Source organism: Myripristis murdjan, chromosome 14 (assembly GCF_902150065.1).
Source record: "Myripristis murdjan chromosome 14, fMyrMur1.1, whole genome shotgun sequence".
Taxonomy (NCBI): domain Eukaryota; kingdom Metazoa; phylum Chordata; class Actinopteri; order Holocentriformes; family Holocentridae; genus Myripristis; species Myripristis murdjan.
In genome coordinates this window covers 35,949,374-35,967,856 of record NC_043993.1, presented here as the reverse complement: position 1 = coordinate 35,967,856, position 18,483 = coordinate 35,949,374, and the positions used below count along the sequence as shown (strand labels likewise).

Below are 18,483 nucleotides of genomic sequence, written 5' to 3'. Positions count from 1 at the left end.
AAATATATATTTTTACATGTAATAGTTTGTCTTTGCATGTAATAATTTGTCTTTATATGTTCAAATATACTGCAATATATGCATATACCATATATGTATATATATCGCAACATATATAAAAATATATTGGGATTTTTTTTTACATTGCATATTTTCCAATAAACAACCATGACATATGCATGGACCATGCATGGCATATATCTGTACATATATATTTTTCTTTCCATAAGGGAAATTTCAAGCACAATTGAAGCACAATCTAATCATGTAATTAATCTGACTTGTATCAAATGCAATCCAGGAGTTCAAGATTTGTGTGGTGAGGGAAATATTTATCCACTTCATCTTTTGAATTTTCTCATTTCCTCAGATATTGAGCTTCTCTTCAGTGACAGAGTGTAGGATTAAAAATAAGCAAAGACCTCTGACATACATGACTAAGATGGAAATTCACTGCATTTTATTGAATCCTGTTGAATTGAGATATCAAGGATTTATGAAAATTTCAAATGGGTTTTACCTGGTGAACATACAAGATAATCTCTGACATGGCAGTGACACTGAAGGGTCAAATACCTTCTTCATTTTTCAAAGACCCAGCTGACCGGCGCCATCTTACTAAACTTATTGCTGGAAGAGTCCCACAAAAAGATGTTCAGTCTGTGACATTTCTTTTTCTTATTTTTTTAAAGACTGTTTTTGGGGGGCATTTCTGCTTTATTAGATAGGCACAGTGGAGACAGACAGGAAAAACAGGGCAGACAGGGAGGAAATGATGTGCAGCAAAGGGCCCGGGCTGGAATCGAACCCGCGCCGCTGGGACGAGGACTGAGCTTTCTGGTGAGTGTCACGCTCTACCAGCTGAACTGCCATGATGCCGCCCTCTGTGACGCTCCTCCGGCACGTTCAGACAAAATGCAAAGTGAACCTTCGCGTTGTGGAATCTCGTGTAGAGCTGCACTCCCAGCTAAATGAAGGTACACCAAGTTCTAAAGTGAACTAACATGACAGTTTTAGCGCAATAAATTGTCACGATAGCAGAAACTACAAAAATAAAACCCAAGTTGAAAATGACCATCCTGTAAGAGATTGTGGCCATGATGTGCAAGTGATGTAGATTTCATGTAGCTGTTTTGAAAGTTCTCCAGAACTTCAAACTGAGTAATATTTACTTATGCGAGTTAAACATTTCCAAAAGCTGACAGACACCAAAGGTCCCACTTTAAACCACTGTATTTAGTCAAAATGGGTGTTCACGAGCAAGAATAATCACTGAAATATGAATCAGTTAGCACCTTCTATAACTTCATTTAAATGAAGTTATAGAAGGTTTGTTGTCAGACTGTCATCTCAAATGTCAGTGTGAGCTGTGCTGATGATTCTGAGTCAAGGTGGGCTCAAATGAGGCCCTCGGAGGAGTGTCCTTAGCGCTGCTTGGTGACCACCAAGTTCTTTAGCATGTCGAAGGAGTTTCCGTCGGGCTCCACTGAGACAACGCCCTGCTCCTTGCTGTAGACCTGCAGGAAGCCGTTGTGGTCCAGACCCACCACCTCAGCCTCTGGTCCATCCTCGCTCCAGAGACGAACCCGAGTCCCGCTGCGGTCAAAGCAGAGCAGAGTCACGTTTCTGCATGTTAAAGCAACAGGTACGTATGGAGCTATGCTAAGTTCTGCAGCTCGAGGCTCATTTTGCTGTTCTGCTCAGTTTGCAGAACCGCCCATTTACAAATCAAACACCGTCTTAGCAAAGACATCAAACCCTCTGAGAGCAAATTCACTTGATTTCTTTAAAAAAAAAAAAAAACGGGGGGTGGGGGAACTACTGCAGCATTAGTAAAAATTAGCATAACAAAATTTCAAGAAAAAAAAGATCAAGGCATGCAGCAGAGGTTCCAGTGTGTACCTGTGCAGCCATCTCTTGTAATAGCTGGGCAGGACAGCGTCTGGTCCGCCATTTTGGAAGGCAGTGATGAGCCCCTCCAGGGAGGTGAGGGTCCGAGCGATGAGCTGGGCGGGGCTGAGCGGCTGCAGGCTGGAGCCGTGCCGCCTGTTGTGCTGCAGGATCAGGTCGTTGATGCAGATGGTGGGGTTGCTGTTGCTCACGTTGAAGCCGCAGCCTGCGGAGCCGAACATCACACCTCAGTAACGCTCTCTCAAGCACCTTTTATGGTCGATAGCAACGACATTTGTACTTCAAATGATGCCGTCATTGTCGTCGTTGCTATTAGGGATGCAAAATTACTGGAACTTTCAAAGTGGGAATCTTGTGGGAATTAATGGGAATATATAGGAATTAGCAGGAATAAACTGCAAAATTGCAGGTTTGCCTGTAACAGGGAACTTAAATGTAGTTGAAGAAAAAATTTCATGCAAATTCAGTTCAATTTCAACCCTACAAAATCTTGCAGTTTAATGTGAATCCATCTGGATTCACATTAAACTATTTGCTGAGATAAACTAAAAATCCTTACCGATGAGCAGATGGAATGTTTGTCCCATGACGGTAGAAGTCACCAATACCCCACCGAGCTTTATTCGGTCACTGTAGTAGATGTCATTGGGCCACTTCAGCCTCAGGTCAATGTCCTAAAACAACATTGGAACACTTCATCTGTAAGTCTACAAAAACACATGTAAATATGTAAACTGCAGAGCATGCGTCCTGTGCCACAAGATCTGGTTAGCACAGTGTTGGAAATGCCTGTGTCACTGCAGGTTCGTACCTGGTATCCAGGCAGGGTGCGCACAGCCTCCACGACAGCTAGGGCGGCTAGGTGCTGCAAGAAGGGAATCTTCTGGCCGAGCCTGGAGCTTAGCGCCACCTGGAGACTCAGAGTAAACATGGCGCTACCTAGAGGACTCAGCCATGCATTCCCTCCACGACCTGAAGCATCAGCAAGCACACAGAGAAGAGGGAAAGGATCTGTGAAAAACTGACCGGCTTTTTCCAGGTGTAACCATTTTAAATACTGGTACAACTGAGAAATGAGAAGCACCGTCACAACTTTTGGTCACGCTTTCTTTGGATGGTCCCCTACAGATGTTCACCAGAATGTCAAACGATATTTAAGTGAGAGTTCTGTGCAAGATACACCCACAGGCTTAAGGTTAGGCTTCTTATTGGGTGAGGGCTTTCTTAGATACACCTACTTAAGGATAGGGTTAAAGGTTGGGGGAGGGCTTATGTCAAACCTGTTTTTGGAAATGGGCAACAAGCCAACAAATTTTATGACCAATCACAGAGCTGGAAGGCGTATCTTACCCAGAACTCTGCTGGGATCCATAATACGATTTTATTTTTTTTATTTTATTTATTTATCCTTTATTTTACCAGGAAGGTCCCATTGAGACACAATGTCTCTTCTTCCAGGGGGTCCTGGTCAAAATGGCAGCATAAAGAAAGTTTCAAACACAGAAGGACACCAATTACACATAGACACACACAGGGGTACCATTTCACAAAGACAAAGGCTGACAAGACAATACAGGCTAATCCAGGGCTAGGATCACCAGCACTAAGCAGAAAGAGGAGAGAAAAAAAAAAAAAAATAAAATAAAATAAAAAAAAATAAAATAAAAACTCAACAACATGCTGTAAGTGGCCTATATCAGACAGTGACACTGTTCTGTAAGGACTGTATTTAACAGACTTTTAAAAATATGAATTGTAGGTAGGGAATCTAAGTTAAGAAGGCTTTGCAGCTCATTCCATGCATGTGGTGCATAGGCATGGAAGGCAGATTTCCCCAATTCTGTCCGTGGAGAAGGAGTTTGAAGAAGAAGCTTATTTGAAGAACGTGTATTATATGTTTGATGGCAGATGGATAACAGGCTACATATATAATGGGGTAATTTGAACATTAAGGCTTTAGCTATAAAAATTAAAAGATGTATTCTCCTTCTCGATAAGGATATTTATAGCTTATTGATATTCTGATGAACTCTTCTTGATATTTAACATATACCGTGTATCACCTGCCATTCTGTTGATTATCTATAGGGGGCTGTCTGAAGAAAGCGTTACCTGACATTTAACTGCAACTCTGAAAAATGAACTGACATTGAACTTCTCAAATGGTATGTGTGTGTGTTTGTGTGTGAGTGTGAGTGTGTGTTGGAAAACTGACCTCTGCCCTGGCTTTGTCGAGAAGCTACAGCTATTAACCCCATATCCTTCGGAAAGTGCATCGTCAGCCTGTGGAGAAGAGGAATCAGAAAGAGAACGATTAAAGGCGAGGAAAGGACCAACACCTACACACCAAAACATCTGATGAACTCAAAATGGTCTTTGCAAAATATGTCACCAAAGTATCAGACTGCTCATAGAAATAAAAATGAATGTAAAAATGATGCGGAACAGTGCTGACAGAGACTAACCCCCTGGAGTTAGAATCAGCCCAGCTTCACCAAATCGCTCGTCTAAATGTTTTTCGTCGGCTGCTTGGCACTATAGAGCTCTTGCATGTGTCATGAGCCCTTTCACCAACAATGCGACTCAGCATAAACAGCACAAAGTTAGTGGGATTCAAACCTGCCAGCAGCAATCAGCTAACCCATGGGCTGACGGTTAGGGTTCAGACTGAATAATGGGAGTGGAAGTGGAACGGTCATTCTGTCTGAATATCAGGCTGCTATAAGCACATCACCCCAGGTTTAGTTCACCTTCAGCGGCTCCCTGTGTCTTTTAGGATTTTAAATTTCTTCTTGTTTACAGGCTTTCAGTGGGTTAGGAGTGACCTACATCACTAATTCTATATTGTTTTAAAATCCTTCATGGCCTCTTGGATCTTCTGATGCTGGTTTTATAAAATACAAACTGTCACATAAATAAGAGAATCGTCAGCGAAGCCTTTTTTAATTATGCACTGAAATAACAGAAGGTTTTAAGAGATGCAACAAGCGCTGTGAAAAATTTCAAACCACAAATTAAAACTTATTATTCAACATTGCTTTGAACTAACTGTCACACTTCCTTGGTCTTATTCTTTTTGTTTAAGCCGCTGCAGATTGGCTCACATCCAGCCTCTCTCAGGGTAAGACCAAGACTGATGCCACAGTCAGTCAGAGCCACCAGGGGCCCTTCCTCCTCGCCCTGCCGCCCGTTTCTTTGACTCTCACTCTTCTTCGTTTCCATGCCGTTCTACAAAACCACTTCACAGAGGACGGTCTAAAGATTTAGCCAGTCTGCAATCCAAGCAGACGGCACTGAAGCTTCTAGGATGGAGCGCAATCCAAGCTGAACATAGAGATTAAAGTTTAAGATCTACTGTCGTTCAGTCCTATTATCAATCAGGATTTCTTTCAAGGTATGTCACTGGCAAAAGACAAAAACTAGAAGTAGTTTAGTTTTAGGAATTTAGTTAGCGGTTTAGTTTATGTTTTATTGCATTTGAATACAGTTTAAAAAAAAAAAAAAAAAAAAAAAAACAACCAATGACATTAATATCTATCTTTTAATTATTCTGCTGCATTATTATAAAATGAATGACCAGCATGAATACTAGAATACAAATGCAGTCCAGTAAATAAAACTAAATGGAAGTGGCTGCTGTGTGCTGAGCAGGACCAAGCCTGTCAAAGCCAAGTTTGGTTGGATGAAAACTCAGACGTCCTCAAATCATCTTGGTGAGAAAAACCACTCACTACCCACGGGAGACTGACAATAAAGTTGAGATGAGTTGATATCCAACCTTCAGTTAACACACACACACACACACACACACACACACACACACACACACACCTGATTTGCATGATTCACACAGGTCACATTTTTAGGTCAGAAAAGAAAAAATTGCAAATTAATCAGGAAGAATCACATCCCTGCTTTCCGTCAGGACTGCTTGGTAGAATGAAAAGGTCAGTGCTAAGTGAGGCATGCATTATTTTATTGTTTGTAAACGCACAGCCCATTATTAAAAAACTCAGTGGCTGGAGGACCGCGATCACTCCGCGGTTCAAAATGCTGATTGTCATGCAAGGTACTCATCACAAACAGATTAAAGAAAGGAGGAAGAATGACGAAATATTTGCAGATTCTGTCATCTCCAAATGAAATTAAAGTGATCCAGTGACTTAAGGCAAGAAAGCTGCCGTCTATTGGCTCATGAACAAAGACTGTGGAGCTGGCGAAGGAAGAGAGGAGGGGACTTTAGACTATTATGATGCAGAGACCATCGCTGGTAAATCAGCTTAGGGCTCAGTCTCAGTGTTAAGCCGCCCCAACACTGGCCAAATAGTGCTTTGTAAGAGCCTTGTTTAAGAACTGTTTATCAAAGGGATAGCTGGATAGCTCAATCTAGGCTCTGAGGGACGCTCATGGAATGCTAATGGGCACGGCTGAATTTAGCACCAAGGACTAATCTATCAGACTAGCCCCTGGTGAACATTTCAGTTAATAAGTGTTTGCCCAGGCACGTTCAAAAGAAATCATGGTTTGCGTACACTAAAAAAAAAATAATCCCGATAATGAGAAGGTGTATAACTGGAGCTAGCATTGAAGTGCAGTTACTTCATAACATTACTGCCTGCAAATCCCTTAATCTCAGCAAATGCCCGAGCCAGACACGTCCAGGTGAGAGCAGTCAAAACCATGCGGGGGGAAATAACTGTCCGAAAATAGCTGAACCTGATTTACGGCCAAAAGAATTTGACCACTTCAGCAGCGGTAATTACAATGGACATGCAGCTCTGCAGCCACGGACACCGCCCGGAAAAAAAGAAAAAAAAAAAAAAAAAAAAACCTCCTTATGTTCTATATGGAAGGAGGACATCTTAAAAATGGTCGGTCACTTGTGCATAACAACTTGAGAGCGTGTTTCTTCTATGTCTTCTTTATAATTTAAGAGTATGTTTTTAGTAGAAGTAATGAAATGCTATGTATTTTTGTAAGGCTATGGTGTTTGAAATGTGTGATATAAATAAACTTTGCCTTGCCTTCTATGTGATTCAATTATGCTGGAATCTGTAAAAATATAAACTTGAAATATTCCAATTTGATTTGACAAGAACACTGAATAGATGAGCACGAGTGAATACAGTGGATACACACACACACACACACACACACACACACACACAGGTGGAGGACGGCGGTCGGTCTAGCACTGCGAGTGTGAAAGCTCAGTGTAAGCCAAATTAACTGGAGCATGACCTCGCTGAGGCTGGTGCCAGTTAGGTGCTGGCCAGACGCACAGCTCCCCACCGGGGCTGTAATTGGGAGATGCCGCTGTTTGGCAGGACCACCAGAGAAACAGCCAGCTCCGTGATCGAGGCCTCTCCGCCGACAATCAATCTCCATGGAGAGGAGGAGCGGGGGCCCAGCTGGCTCTCTGGAGTCCTCAAGCCTCAGAAATGAGCTTTAAATGAGAATAGCTGCGCCTAACAAGACAAGTAAGTCCACCGCTGACCTCCTCCAACAGGCGGGCAGGGCAGCGCCACCTCCCAATGAAGCTGGAGCCACATTTGGAGATGTGAGAGTTCCCTCTTTAATTTGTACACACAACCAGTGTCCACTTTATCAGCTCCACCTGCGCAATCTGATGCAGCTCAGCTCAGCAGCTATGCCATAAATTCTACCTTTTAACAAAGTTCATAATGTTCAGTTTGTGTTGACATGAAAAATTTGATTTGTTGTAAATTTAATTGTGTTTATTACTGAGGTTGTAGTTTGCAGAGGTCTGCTACTGGACTACATTACACTGAGAGGGGTTTCTAATTTTTTGTCCTCCCTATATAATAGACATGAGGGGGACAAAATATTGGAAACAGCTGTCAGTAAAGTGCAGTCCAGTCCAACAGCAGCACTAACTATGAGCTCAATGCCAAACATAGAAGAGAATGAACACCTCTATTACTGTGACAGCAAGAAAACCTGAGCATTACAGGCAGCAGGAGAGGAAACTTTATGGCACAACAGCTGGACTGGATTAGATTATACAGGTGGAGCTGATAAACACTGAGACACTGGACACTGAGTGTGTGTTTAAATGTGGGAACATATCAATTTCTATTTTAATTACTGCAAAGAAATCAGATGAAGTGACATGACAACAGGCTCAAAATGAGCTTGTAATCTTTGAATATTTGTAAGTACTCTGCAGAATATGCAGGGAAGTTAAGACATTGCATGAAGCATTGCATACACACTCTGTAGTGATGATAAATGAGGAGAAATGATAGAGACTGCTCCATTACAATACAACAGGGAAAGGTCATGAAGAAAATCAAAATGCAAAAACACCAGAAGTGCCAAAAAAAAATAGTATAAAGTAAAGTATAGAAACTGTAGTCTGCATGTATATACAAGTAAAAATGAACAAATACCGTTTGCTTTCTTTATGTCGATATAACAAATGTAAAAGAAATATGTTTAGACACTCACTTCACTTGACTTTTTTTTGGGGTAATTTTCTTGTACTTTTTTTTAAAACAGATTTTTGTGGTACTTTTCTTGCATTCAATAAAAAAAATAGTAATTTTCTGGTCATTTTGTTTGTAACTTGAATTTCTTGCTTATTTGCTCCACGCCTTTTGCCCATATTTCTCAATGACAAAGTGAATTTGCTCTAGTTTCAATGGGCTAAATGAAATCTGACGTTGATCCAGCATCACTGATCTGACTTTTAAATATATAACTTTAATAATTAGAAATAAAATTTTCATATAATTTTTAACATACAATAGGTTCATTTTCATTTTTTATTTTTAAAAACTAATGTTCTGGTGATTTATTGCTAATTTGCTAATCGTCTTTTTCCCATGTTTTTGAAAGAAATCAAGTAAATTTGTGCATGTTTTAAATGATGGTTGCTGTGTTTCGGACAGGCCGCTAAACACCGACGCCGACCTGAAACAGTCAGTCAGTCAGTCATTTTCTCCGGCGCTGCGGCATCCCTGGATTTCTGTGGATTTTTGTGAAAGAGAGGACGAGAGGCAGAGAGTGCCACTCCTCGTCTGCTGAGCTCCTCGTCACACACTGCCATGCAGCGACGGCTCTGGGAACCAAAATTAATCCTCTCTAAGTTGGACGCGGCTTCATTGAAAACACTAAAATCCCTGCCCATCCTGCCCGTCTCAACATGCAAAGGAGCTCAAATTAATTTCTAGAACTCAAATATAAGATGAGCCGCGGATCACACACACATCTCAGGTCGAAATACGTTAATGCTCTTAGACACTCAATGGGGAGGCTGTCAATAAAGGAGGTGGCAGGGTGCTGTGGTGGTGTGCCTTAATGCATGCATGTGTACTCAAGTGATCTCTATATAGGCCGGCTCAGGGCTGGAAAGCTTGGGGGGGGCGAATGCATTCCTCTAGAAAGTTAATCTCATTTTGAAAGCACATCCACTGAGTGCTGCAGAGGTCACCGCAGGCTCGGAGAAAAGCCTAAATGTATTACAAAAATTCTCAATAATGTCCATAAAAAGGGATGCAAAGGGGGCCACAATCAGCAATTAAACCCACACAAAGAACACAAGTGAAACAAAAAGATCAACATTTCTAGTTCTTACAGCTGGACTGATGAGGCAAAATTAAAGGGATAGCTCACCCACTTTTAAAAACTTGATATTTTTACACTTCATCCCTCGCTGTTATGTTTAGTCCAGTAGTGGTGCTATCTTCCTCTCATTGTTACTGAGTGCTGGATACTGGCTGGATGCTCCAAATGCTAACTGTTAGCCTCCTGCCACTGAAATGGACTTCCCCCCGGCTAATGCTCTTAAAAATAACCACTTTAATCCACTCAAAGAAGGTGTAACCTCACTTTAGTAGTGTCACTTTCTGAAACTAAAATGCACAACATCAACATCCAGAAAGATCCGGTAACTTCTGCACTTTCAGCATCACTTTCAGAGGAGCTTAGCCACCACAGAAACAGATTGCTTCAGTTTGCTGTTGTTCTCTTCATTGAAAGAGCTATGCTGTCGCTTGCTTTTCCTCTGCTGCCATCTATCATGCGTTTTCATGTACCTTTCAGGCCCCTGCCAGCCACCGTAGGAACTGAGGGCCGGCACAGAGAGCTGAGAAAACACAAGAACATAGTCCTACCACACAAAAAAAGTTCAACTTGTTTGTACGCCGTTTTGGGCAGCAAAAATTCAGCTACACATCATCAAAATCAAACTTTGTTTATTCGACCATCTGAGTGAATTAAAAATGCAGCACTCAGTAAACGGTGTTGTTGCGATTCCTTTCCAGTGATCCAGATATTTCACGCTGCACCTTATGGACCAATACGAGTCAAATTCCTCGCTGAACAAGTAAGTAAGGAAGTTGTAATTCCTGAGTCCCTGTTTTATTTCCTTTGTCCATCTCACGCCCAGATGCCTATCAGAAATCTGCATGAGAGATTCTTTATGGTGCGAGCGAAAATTCCACACAATAAGCTCCAAAAAGCATATGCATAGTCTCAACTGAGAGCGCACACTTTCCTATAATCTATCATGTAACTGAGGCATGGGTCAGACCCCCCACCATTACCCTCCACCTCAGCCCCCAAGGTTGGTTTCCTCAGTTTGATTGGAAAAAGCAGCCACATGTGCTGGGACTCCTTAAACATCCAGCTCACAGGTGGGAGGAGAACACCAGACTCTCTCCAGAGACTTTCCACAGGAATTTCAAAACAGATACAAAATGTGGCTGCACTCTTTGGCTACTTGGCAGGATCTGAGGGCTTTCAGGCAACAGAGAGCGGCTGTGAAAGGTCACCTTTGTGGAAAATCTGCGATTAGAGGAGCGTAGTAGAAGAAGACAATAGTACCGGCGGACAGCGCTATAAAATAAGAGGCAGGAAAGACATGGCGATCGAGAACGTTCTCTGCTTTTACCCCCACCGCTGAGATCCATTTCATCTCCACTAATCACCACAAACCCATTGTCAATTCACTCATCACAACAAGGGCAGAACAAAGACATACAAAGTAGCATGACTGGGGCATGAAAGAGAAGAGGTGTTGCTCCACGAGGAAGAGCAAGGACCTTTTTAAGCCCGGCCTTTGTGCCTGGTAGGGTGGGGAGCCCCTCCCAAACCCCTGCTCATGGCTCTTTGTTTTGGGGGGCAGCTAAGCTAAGGGGTCACCCTGCCAGATCCAACGGGTCAGGAGGATAAATGCCCACCAGCCAAGTCATCTGTGGGAGACGAGGAGCGGAGGAGAAACTCTGTCGCTGCTTTTCTCCCACACTTGGGTTAAAGGCAAAGACAGACGCTCACCTTGTTTGGGGGGTAAGGCGAGCAAATCACACCGAACACGGCAAAAGGGGGGATTTTCCTGCTTAAAGCAACCCGCTGGCCACCCATGAAAATGAAGCTTTAATCTATTAGTTTGTTTCAAACAGACCGCATAAAGAGCTTTCCAAACAGCACAGCTGGAAAACACGCAACCCTGTCACATGCGATCGGTGGTGACGGCAAATAAATGCAACTCAAATTTACAGTCAGATCTGCAGCTATTGTAAACATCCAAAATCTTCAAATAAAAACTCATTTAACACACAGGGTATTTCCAATGGAGAGTTAAGGCATCATTTTATCCAAAAAGCCATTTCACCTAAAATCCTCCACTTTCAATCCCTATTGAATCAACAGGATCAAAATATCTCAAATTAAAAGATTATTTCTGCCATTGATGCTCATTTTTAAAACAGGATTTGCCGTCCATAAGCGTGTTTGCATTGATCACTCTCCAGCATCAAAGACATGATCAATAGGAGAAGACAAACTAATCTGTAAATGTGATTAATTGAGCTAATCCTATTTACTTGAGAACCGCAGAAATTATCATTTCCAAATAACACTATTGGATGTGATCAATGAGAAAGGGTTGGTCCATTACAGAGGGGCAGCTGAGGCACAAGGTGAGGATGACCTTGTCTGGAAAACAAGGCCAGCGCGGCCGGCCGGGTCCAATCAGGTTCTGGACAGCGAAACACAGACTGGGACCTCCTCAGTCGGCTGCTTTAGACTTTAAAGTAAAACAGTTTTGGGGAAAAGCTGCGTCTTTCAAACCATATTCTCCATGAGAAAATAACTAAACATGCTATATTCTGAAGGGGGTCGACATTCATCTCATGCTGTTCTCGGTCCTCAGCTTGTGTTCTTTTACTTTCCAAAAATTAAACATCTATCGTCACTCTTGGAGGTGCACCAGCGTGGCATTTCACAGCCGATAACGATTTCTTGATTTCTTCTCTGTTGTATAAATTGAATTATCGGGAAGATCCGCTTGTTATAGCATCACATATAAGATGTGATGTGATGTATCTCATGGATCAAAATGAGCTAAAATAAGTAATCTTCATGTATTTCTACTTTGAGGTTTTTAAAGTTTTGTATTTTGTTTATCTTTGTTAAATATATCTGAAAATTAGAGATGCCAGATGAAGAAAGCCTGAACGATGGGAGCTGAACGTGTGACGTCACCACCTGTGGACGCCTGCGTCTGTCTGACTTTTAGATGAATTTTCTTGTCGTGTCGGTGGAAATAAACAACACACTGTACATGAAGAGAAGTGTGCAGCCTTCTTATATTTGACTAGAGCCAACACAGATAACAGTAATGATGTGTTTGTTAGAGAAAACCTCTATGCTGGTTTCAAATAATGTCTATAATAATAATATATAATAACTCCAAACTCCACACCAGGTGTACATGTTGTTATTCTGACACCTAATCAAGCTGAGTTTAGTTTGTTATGTCGACTTTTACTCCTAAACCCAGCATGTCAGCTTTCTGTAAAACTGGGATAAGCTAAAAACACAATTTTGACTCTTTTAAAATCACAAGAGGTTGCATTTTTTCCCTTTGCCGAGAAAAAAGGGCGCAGTTTGCGAAGCGGCATAATGAACAACGTATCACAGCACTAAACAGCAGCTGGACATCATCACACACATCTGAGAAATCTGGTTTTCCAACAAAAAATATTATTATCATTATTATTATTATTATTTTACATTTCTAAATTGTGTTATTACACTTAGGTCCTCGACAATGACAGTCCATAATACAAATTAAGAGGTGAAAAATAAAATAAAATTTTTGATGTCCATTTGTGGTAGAATTGAGCAGCAGCATTTTAAACAGATGTTCAAATGGATTTCCACATTTCATCAAATATGCCTGACATTTTTTTTTTTTTTTTTTTTAAATTTGCATCGGTTCACTTTATAAAATTAAATCTGTATTCCCACTTTGTTCAAATGAGTAAACGTATTGATAACAGGCTAATGTTGCACAATGACGTGATTTCATGGAGAGTTGAGGGCTTTTGGCTTTTCGAGCAGTGTGTGTGTGTGTGTGTGTGTGTGTGTGTGTGTGTGTGTGTGTGCAGCAGACAGCTGAGCAGCCTGCTGTGTTAAGGACAACGGGCTTGCAGGCTGCTTGTTAACAGTGTGGAAGTGTTTATTTGTGAACAAGGTGGGATAAGAGACTATAGTTTTCTTTAATGCCACTTGGCCGGTGCAGAGAGCATAATGACTCTTTTCCTGCTCTGCTGAACCTGATCCAGGCGCCCGGAGCGACCGACTTCCCATTTGTCGGCTTTCTCTCCGAAAAGCTTCAGGCTCAGACAGAAAAACCCAAGGGCCCACTTTTACCTTTTTCTGCCCTTGTTTCCCCCTGAAAGAACAAATTGCACACAGGAACAGAAACGGCGATGGATGTGAGTCTTAATTCTGAAAATGTCCAAAGCGGTGCACCTACATGTTCCTACAGATTTGGTTCATTGGTCTGCAGTTTTATGGCTCCTGGATGCATATTTATTTAGCTGGTTAGTTACCGTATTTATTCTTGTAAGCTATCCCTGACTTTTATAATCATGAAATCGCATCTTGTAAGATTAGGAGTGTCCTAGTTTTGATTTTCCCCGGAAAATGGATTTTTCTAAGCATTGCACATAAGCAGAACACTGTTCAGCTAATAGCACCCTAACACCGTCTTACTCTCAAAGTATGAACAGGACAAACAAGTCGAACAAGGCACTCTTCTAGTTAAAGCTGTTCCAGTTGTTGGGCCAAAGCCTTGGCAATCAGTGTTTGTTTTGACAGGGATTCCAATATCCAAACTGACACTGTATGGAATTAGGGTCCTGTTTCCTGTGAAAAATACAAACCACTGAAGAAAAAAAAAAAAACATAAGGGATCTGGTAGAGAGAAAATGGACGCCTCATAACTGCTGCAACAGGTTTGTGCATAAAAATCAAATTGGTCCAATTGACCTTTCATGCTCTACCTGCAATTATATAAGATTGTAAGCAGATGCCTAAAAGTCCTCATTTCTTATTCTGGGGAACATATGGCGCAGTGTTGAAGTTTTTCTGTCCAGTGGAAGGTATGCCGCAGCTCTGAGCCGCTCCAGCACGGGGAGGGAAATCACCCAGGATTTTCATTCCAACCACAGGCTGCACCGGCCCGCCGCTCAGACCAGACACCAGCACACTACCTGCTGCACACTCACCAGGATGCACTGCACCTACCACTGAGTGCACTACCACCGTCCAGACTGCAGCACATCACATCACCACGCCGCACTTTAAAGGAACGTACCTGTCATTTTACATGTTTACTGCAACTTCTATAAAATGTATAGAGGTGCTATTCTGTCTGTCTTTTCCCATAGCCCGCAGTCACATTGACTTCCATTCATTCCTGTGACAGCGTACTTGGGCTTCTGCAGGGAGAGAAAAAAAATAACTGAGGGTCGAGTGGGGGGTATTTCGAAAAGACAAACTCAGAATTTTCAAGATTAAAGTGGTAAATTTACAAGAAAAAAACTTCTATGAAAAAACTCTGATTATAAATAAAGTCACAAATTTACGAGAAAAAATTTGTTTTTCTTCAACTCTGGGATTTGGTAAGAAGGAAATGCCGGTTATTTTAGCCTCAAATCACAATATTATGATCAGCATCCGGATTCAGAGATTAAAGTCAGATATTTATGAGAAAAACTTGGATATTCTCCGAGTTTATAAAGTCACAAATTTGCGAGAAAAATCTCAGAAATTCTGAGATTAAAGTTTCAAATTTATGAGAACAAAACTTGAAATTCTGTAAATTCTGCAAATTTACAAAAAAAAAGCTGTGGAAACTAGTTTGTCCTCCTCCTGTGGGATCCAGTCTGAAGGAAATCCTGCTGGTTTGAGTCCAGAACCCCAATCTCCTCCTCAGCATCTGGACTCTGAAGAGACGTTACTGTGACTTGGGCAGATTCAGGAGAAAACAATCTGCTGATTCTGGGCTCAGATCAGCAGGATCTCCTTGTTCCTGAATCCCATGTCAGAGTCGAATCTGCTGAGAGGATCAACTGCAGGCCTGAGACACGGCCAGCAGGGGGCAGCACATGTGGAGAGAGAAGTTTAAGAAAAACAATTTTTCCAAGGTTTTTGTTACTACTTTAATCTTGGAAATTTTGAGGTTTTTTCTCAGAATATTACCCCCCTTCCCCCGGCTCTATAATTTTTTTCTCAGTAAAGTGGCCCTGATACGCCGTCGTACATTCCACTTCGATATGAAAATGAACTTTCAGAGCGTTCAGACTTTCTTCACTCCAGTTTTCCATCAGCAGAATAAAGTCCTCCACATGAGTTTTCCTAAAAGCAGCAGCACTGTTGTGTTTTCATGACTTATCAGCCATGTTGTTTCTGAATGGTGACGACTTTGTTCGCTGCAGAGGCCGAACACTGTAAGGCGGCTGTTTCGACCACAAATTCATGTGAAAACCGAGGAATTTTGATTATATGCTGCGATATCTTTAGTTCCTTCACGTGGTTTGCTAAATGGTTTGTTGTGATGTAAAACGCTGCTGTGGTGTCGAGTGGGCTCAACATTCAAAATCCCAAATGAAAATACAAACTAGCCGACTTTCACCCAGTGTATCAACGGTAATGTTGTAAGAGGTTTTAGTTATTTTGGCCTACATTATGTGCCTACATTGTCTGTATCAGCACATTTTGAGTGTTAATACTTTCAGTTCTAGATCAAATGTCATATTGTTGCACCTTTTTTTCCATTTCATTTCATCATGTTTTGCCATCACTGAAAAATGACCACAAAAACGTTAAATGCTATGAATCATCAGATCATGTCACGTCTCCAACACGTTTAGGAACAGACTGCACCGCTGATCAGGCTCAAATTCACAGCTTCAGCTCAGGTGCATGATGCTGTGCACGCCTGGTCAGATCAGCGTCTGCTGCTCCACACACCACACACACACACTCCTCACACACTCATTTCTTTCATTCTCAGGATGTTACATGTGTGTATCGCCCCGTTTCACACACAGGACAGGTGACTCCACTGATTAGCTTACTTTTAAATGTATATATATATATATATATGTGTGTGTGTGTATGTTTTTGAAAGAACTCAAGTAAATTTCCAGCGTCACTAATTTTACATGTAAACATATAATATTACATATTACATATACATACATATATTGCATATTACTATAATTCTAAATATGTATTTTGCGATTGTTGTAAAACAGTATCTATCTATCTGTCTGACTGTCTTTCTATCTATCTATCATAGATAAACATATATATATACACACACATATATAGAAATATACATACATATATAGACAAACACACACGCACACACACGTACACATACACATATATATGCTGATTTTCATTTTTACTTGTTGCTGTAATTTTCTGGTAATTTTTTTCTCATTTTGTGGGATTTTTTTTCTCTTCCCTGAACGTTCCTGTGAGTGTGTGTTTGAACGTTCCTGTGGGTGTGTGTTTGCTGACCGGCCGGTCCCGTGTTCCAGAGGAGCTGCAGTGGACTTGCTCGGTTTGGGCTCTGACGCTCGAGCTCGCCGTGACCTTGTGAGAACACTATCCTCTGTCTGTCCACCGGCTATTATTAGCTGCTCCTTCCCAAACAAAGCGTTAATACCCTGGGCAAACACACAACCTGCGGGCCATTGAGCCTCGGCTTCAAGCCTCTGCGCTCAATAGCGGGTCGAGCCGGGTTTTCATCAGCTCCTCGGGCCCACCAGGCTGTGACCTGCGGGCTCTTTGGCTGCAAACCAATTCCCCGGCTGTTTATTAAGCTCTCCCTCCACGCTGTTTACCTTCAAAATATAAGAAAACTCCGGTCTTTGTCCATTCAAAAGACACTAATAACTGATTAATGTCTAATTCAGGATGTGTTCGACGGATATGCTGATTTTATTAAGAATTTTACTGTTTTTTTGTCTATGGTCTTAATAATATCTTTAGTATTCTGAATGGGGCAACTAAATAAGAAAAGGACAGCCAAAAATAAATATATGGAGATGAAAAAATAAAATGCCCTGTAATATAAGTGAAGTATTATTACCAAACAACTCAAATTAATTAAAAAAATAAAAATAATGTATGTGCATCTGTCCCTATCAAATAAGCATTACATAAATAATTTATAAAAAATACATTACAAATACATATTCATTTTTTTTGCTGCTGTTTAAGTCAGTTAAAACCCTGTCTCTACAGTTTATTATACTGTTCAGTCTATTTTTACTGCCCACATTGCTCCGGGTAAATAAAGAAACTGCCCTTTTCTGAACATATTAAATATAAATGTGTAATATGTAATCTTTATTATACGGCCGCACTGGTTTGACTCTAAAGGTAACTTACTAAAACCCTTGAAGTCATAGATTTAACTCGGTTTTAATTATTCTTCTCCAATAAAAAATGAGAGCTGCTGCCTTCACTGTGATGGGGAACATGCCGTCCAAAACATCAGCCGGCTTTCCGTCCGACGAGCTGCCGAGGAGCGCCGAGGTCTCGCTTTCACCTGAGAAACTTGACCTACTTTTGCTGCGTTTTCAATGCATGTTAACGCTGAGGCACCAAACTCCCAGAGGGTACTGGTATTCCATCGCATTTGAAGTTTGAATTCTATTTCTGTTTTATGCCCGCATGCTGATTTATGGCTGGTTTTTAATCAGAATCAGAATCAGAAATACTTTCCTGATCCCCGAGGGGAAATCAGGTCAGTTGCAGCTGCTCACACTCTCAAGAGAAGAATAAAATTATAAAAGAAAGACATAAAAAATACAGAAATATGTGCCTTGTAAAGTTGTAAAAAGTATGTGCATTATGTATAAGTTGTATCAAAAGTATGTGCATATGTGCATTATGTTTAATTAATTAATTGTTTTTAATTCAGTCAAATTAATTCAATTAATTTGTGTTGGAATGGGTTGACTAATGCATGCTGTGCTTCTGAGTGATTTTATTTAATTTATCATTGTCTTGCACTTTGTGTCTTGTTAGTGAGCTCACTGAGACAAATTCCAATCAACTCAGTTGATCTTACAATGAGGTGCTGAATCTGAATCTTAGAAATTCAACTTAAACGCCAGTTATTACAAAATTGCAAAATAAAAATAAATTACAGTAACATTAAACTAAACGAGTTAATCTTTTGCTAAGGACCCCCTGGAAGCCGTCAAGGACCCCTGAGGGTCCCTGGACCCCACT

At 41.1% G+C, this 18,483-nt stretch overlaps 1 protein-coding gene across 2 annotated transcripts in view; it reads right to left on the bottom strand.

Moving 5' to 3' along the window:
* Nucleotides 1-438: 438 nt before the first annotated feature.
* Nucleotides 439-18,483, bottom strand: part of hlcs (holocarboxylase synthetase (biotin-(proprionyl-CoA-carboxylase (ATP-hydrolysing)) ligase)) — a 41,920-nt gene continuing 23,875 nt past the window's right edge. For both annotated transcript variants that reach the window (XM_030069192.1, XM_030069193.1), the window contains 5 exons: nucleotides 4,127-4,194; nucleotides 2,723-2,883; nucleotides 2,471-2,585; nucleotides 1,903-2,116; nucleotides 439-1,596 (listed from right to left, as the gene is read on the bottom strand). In XM_030069192.1, the coding sequence (XP_029925052.1) occupies nucleotides 1,425-1,596; nucleotides 1,903-2,116; nucleotides 2,471-2,585; nucleotides 2,723-2,883; nucleotides 4,127-4,194 (730 nt within the window). In that variant the 3' untranslated portion in view covers nucleotides 439-1,424. The remainder of the gene's footprint in view (nucleotides 1,597-1,902; nucleotides 2,117-2,470; nucleotides 2,586-2,722; nucleotides 2,884-4,126; nucleotides 4,195-18,483) is intronic.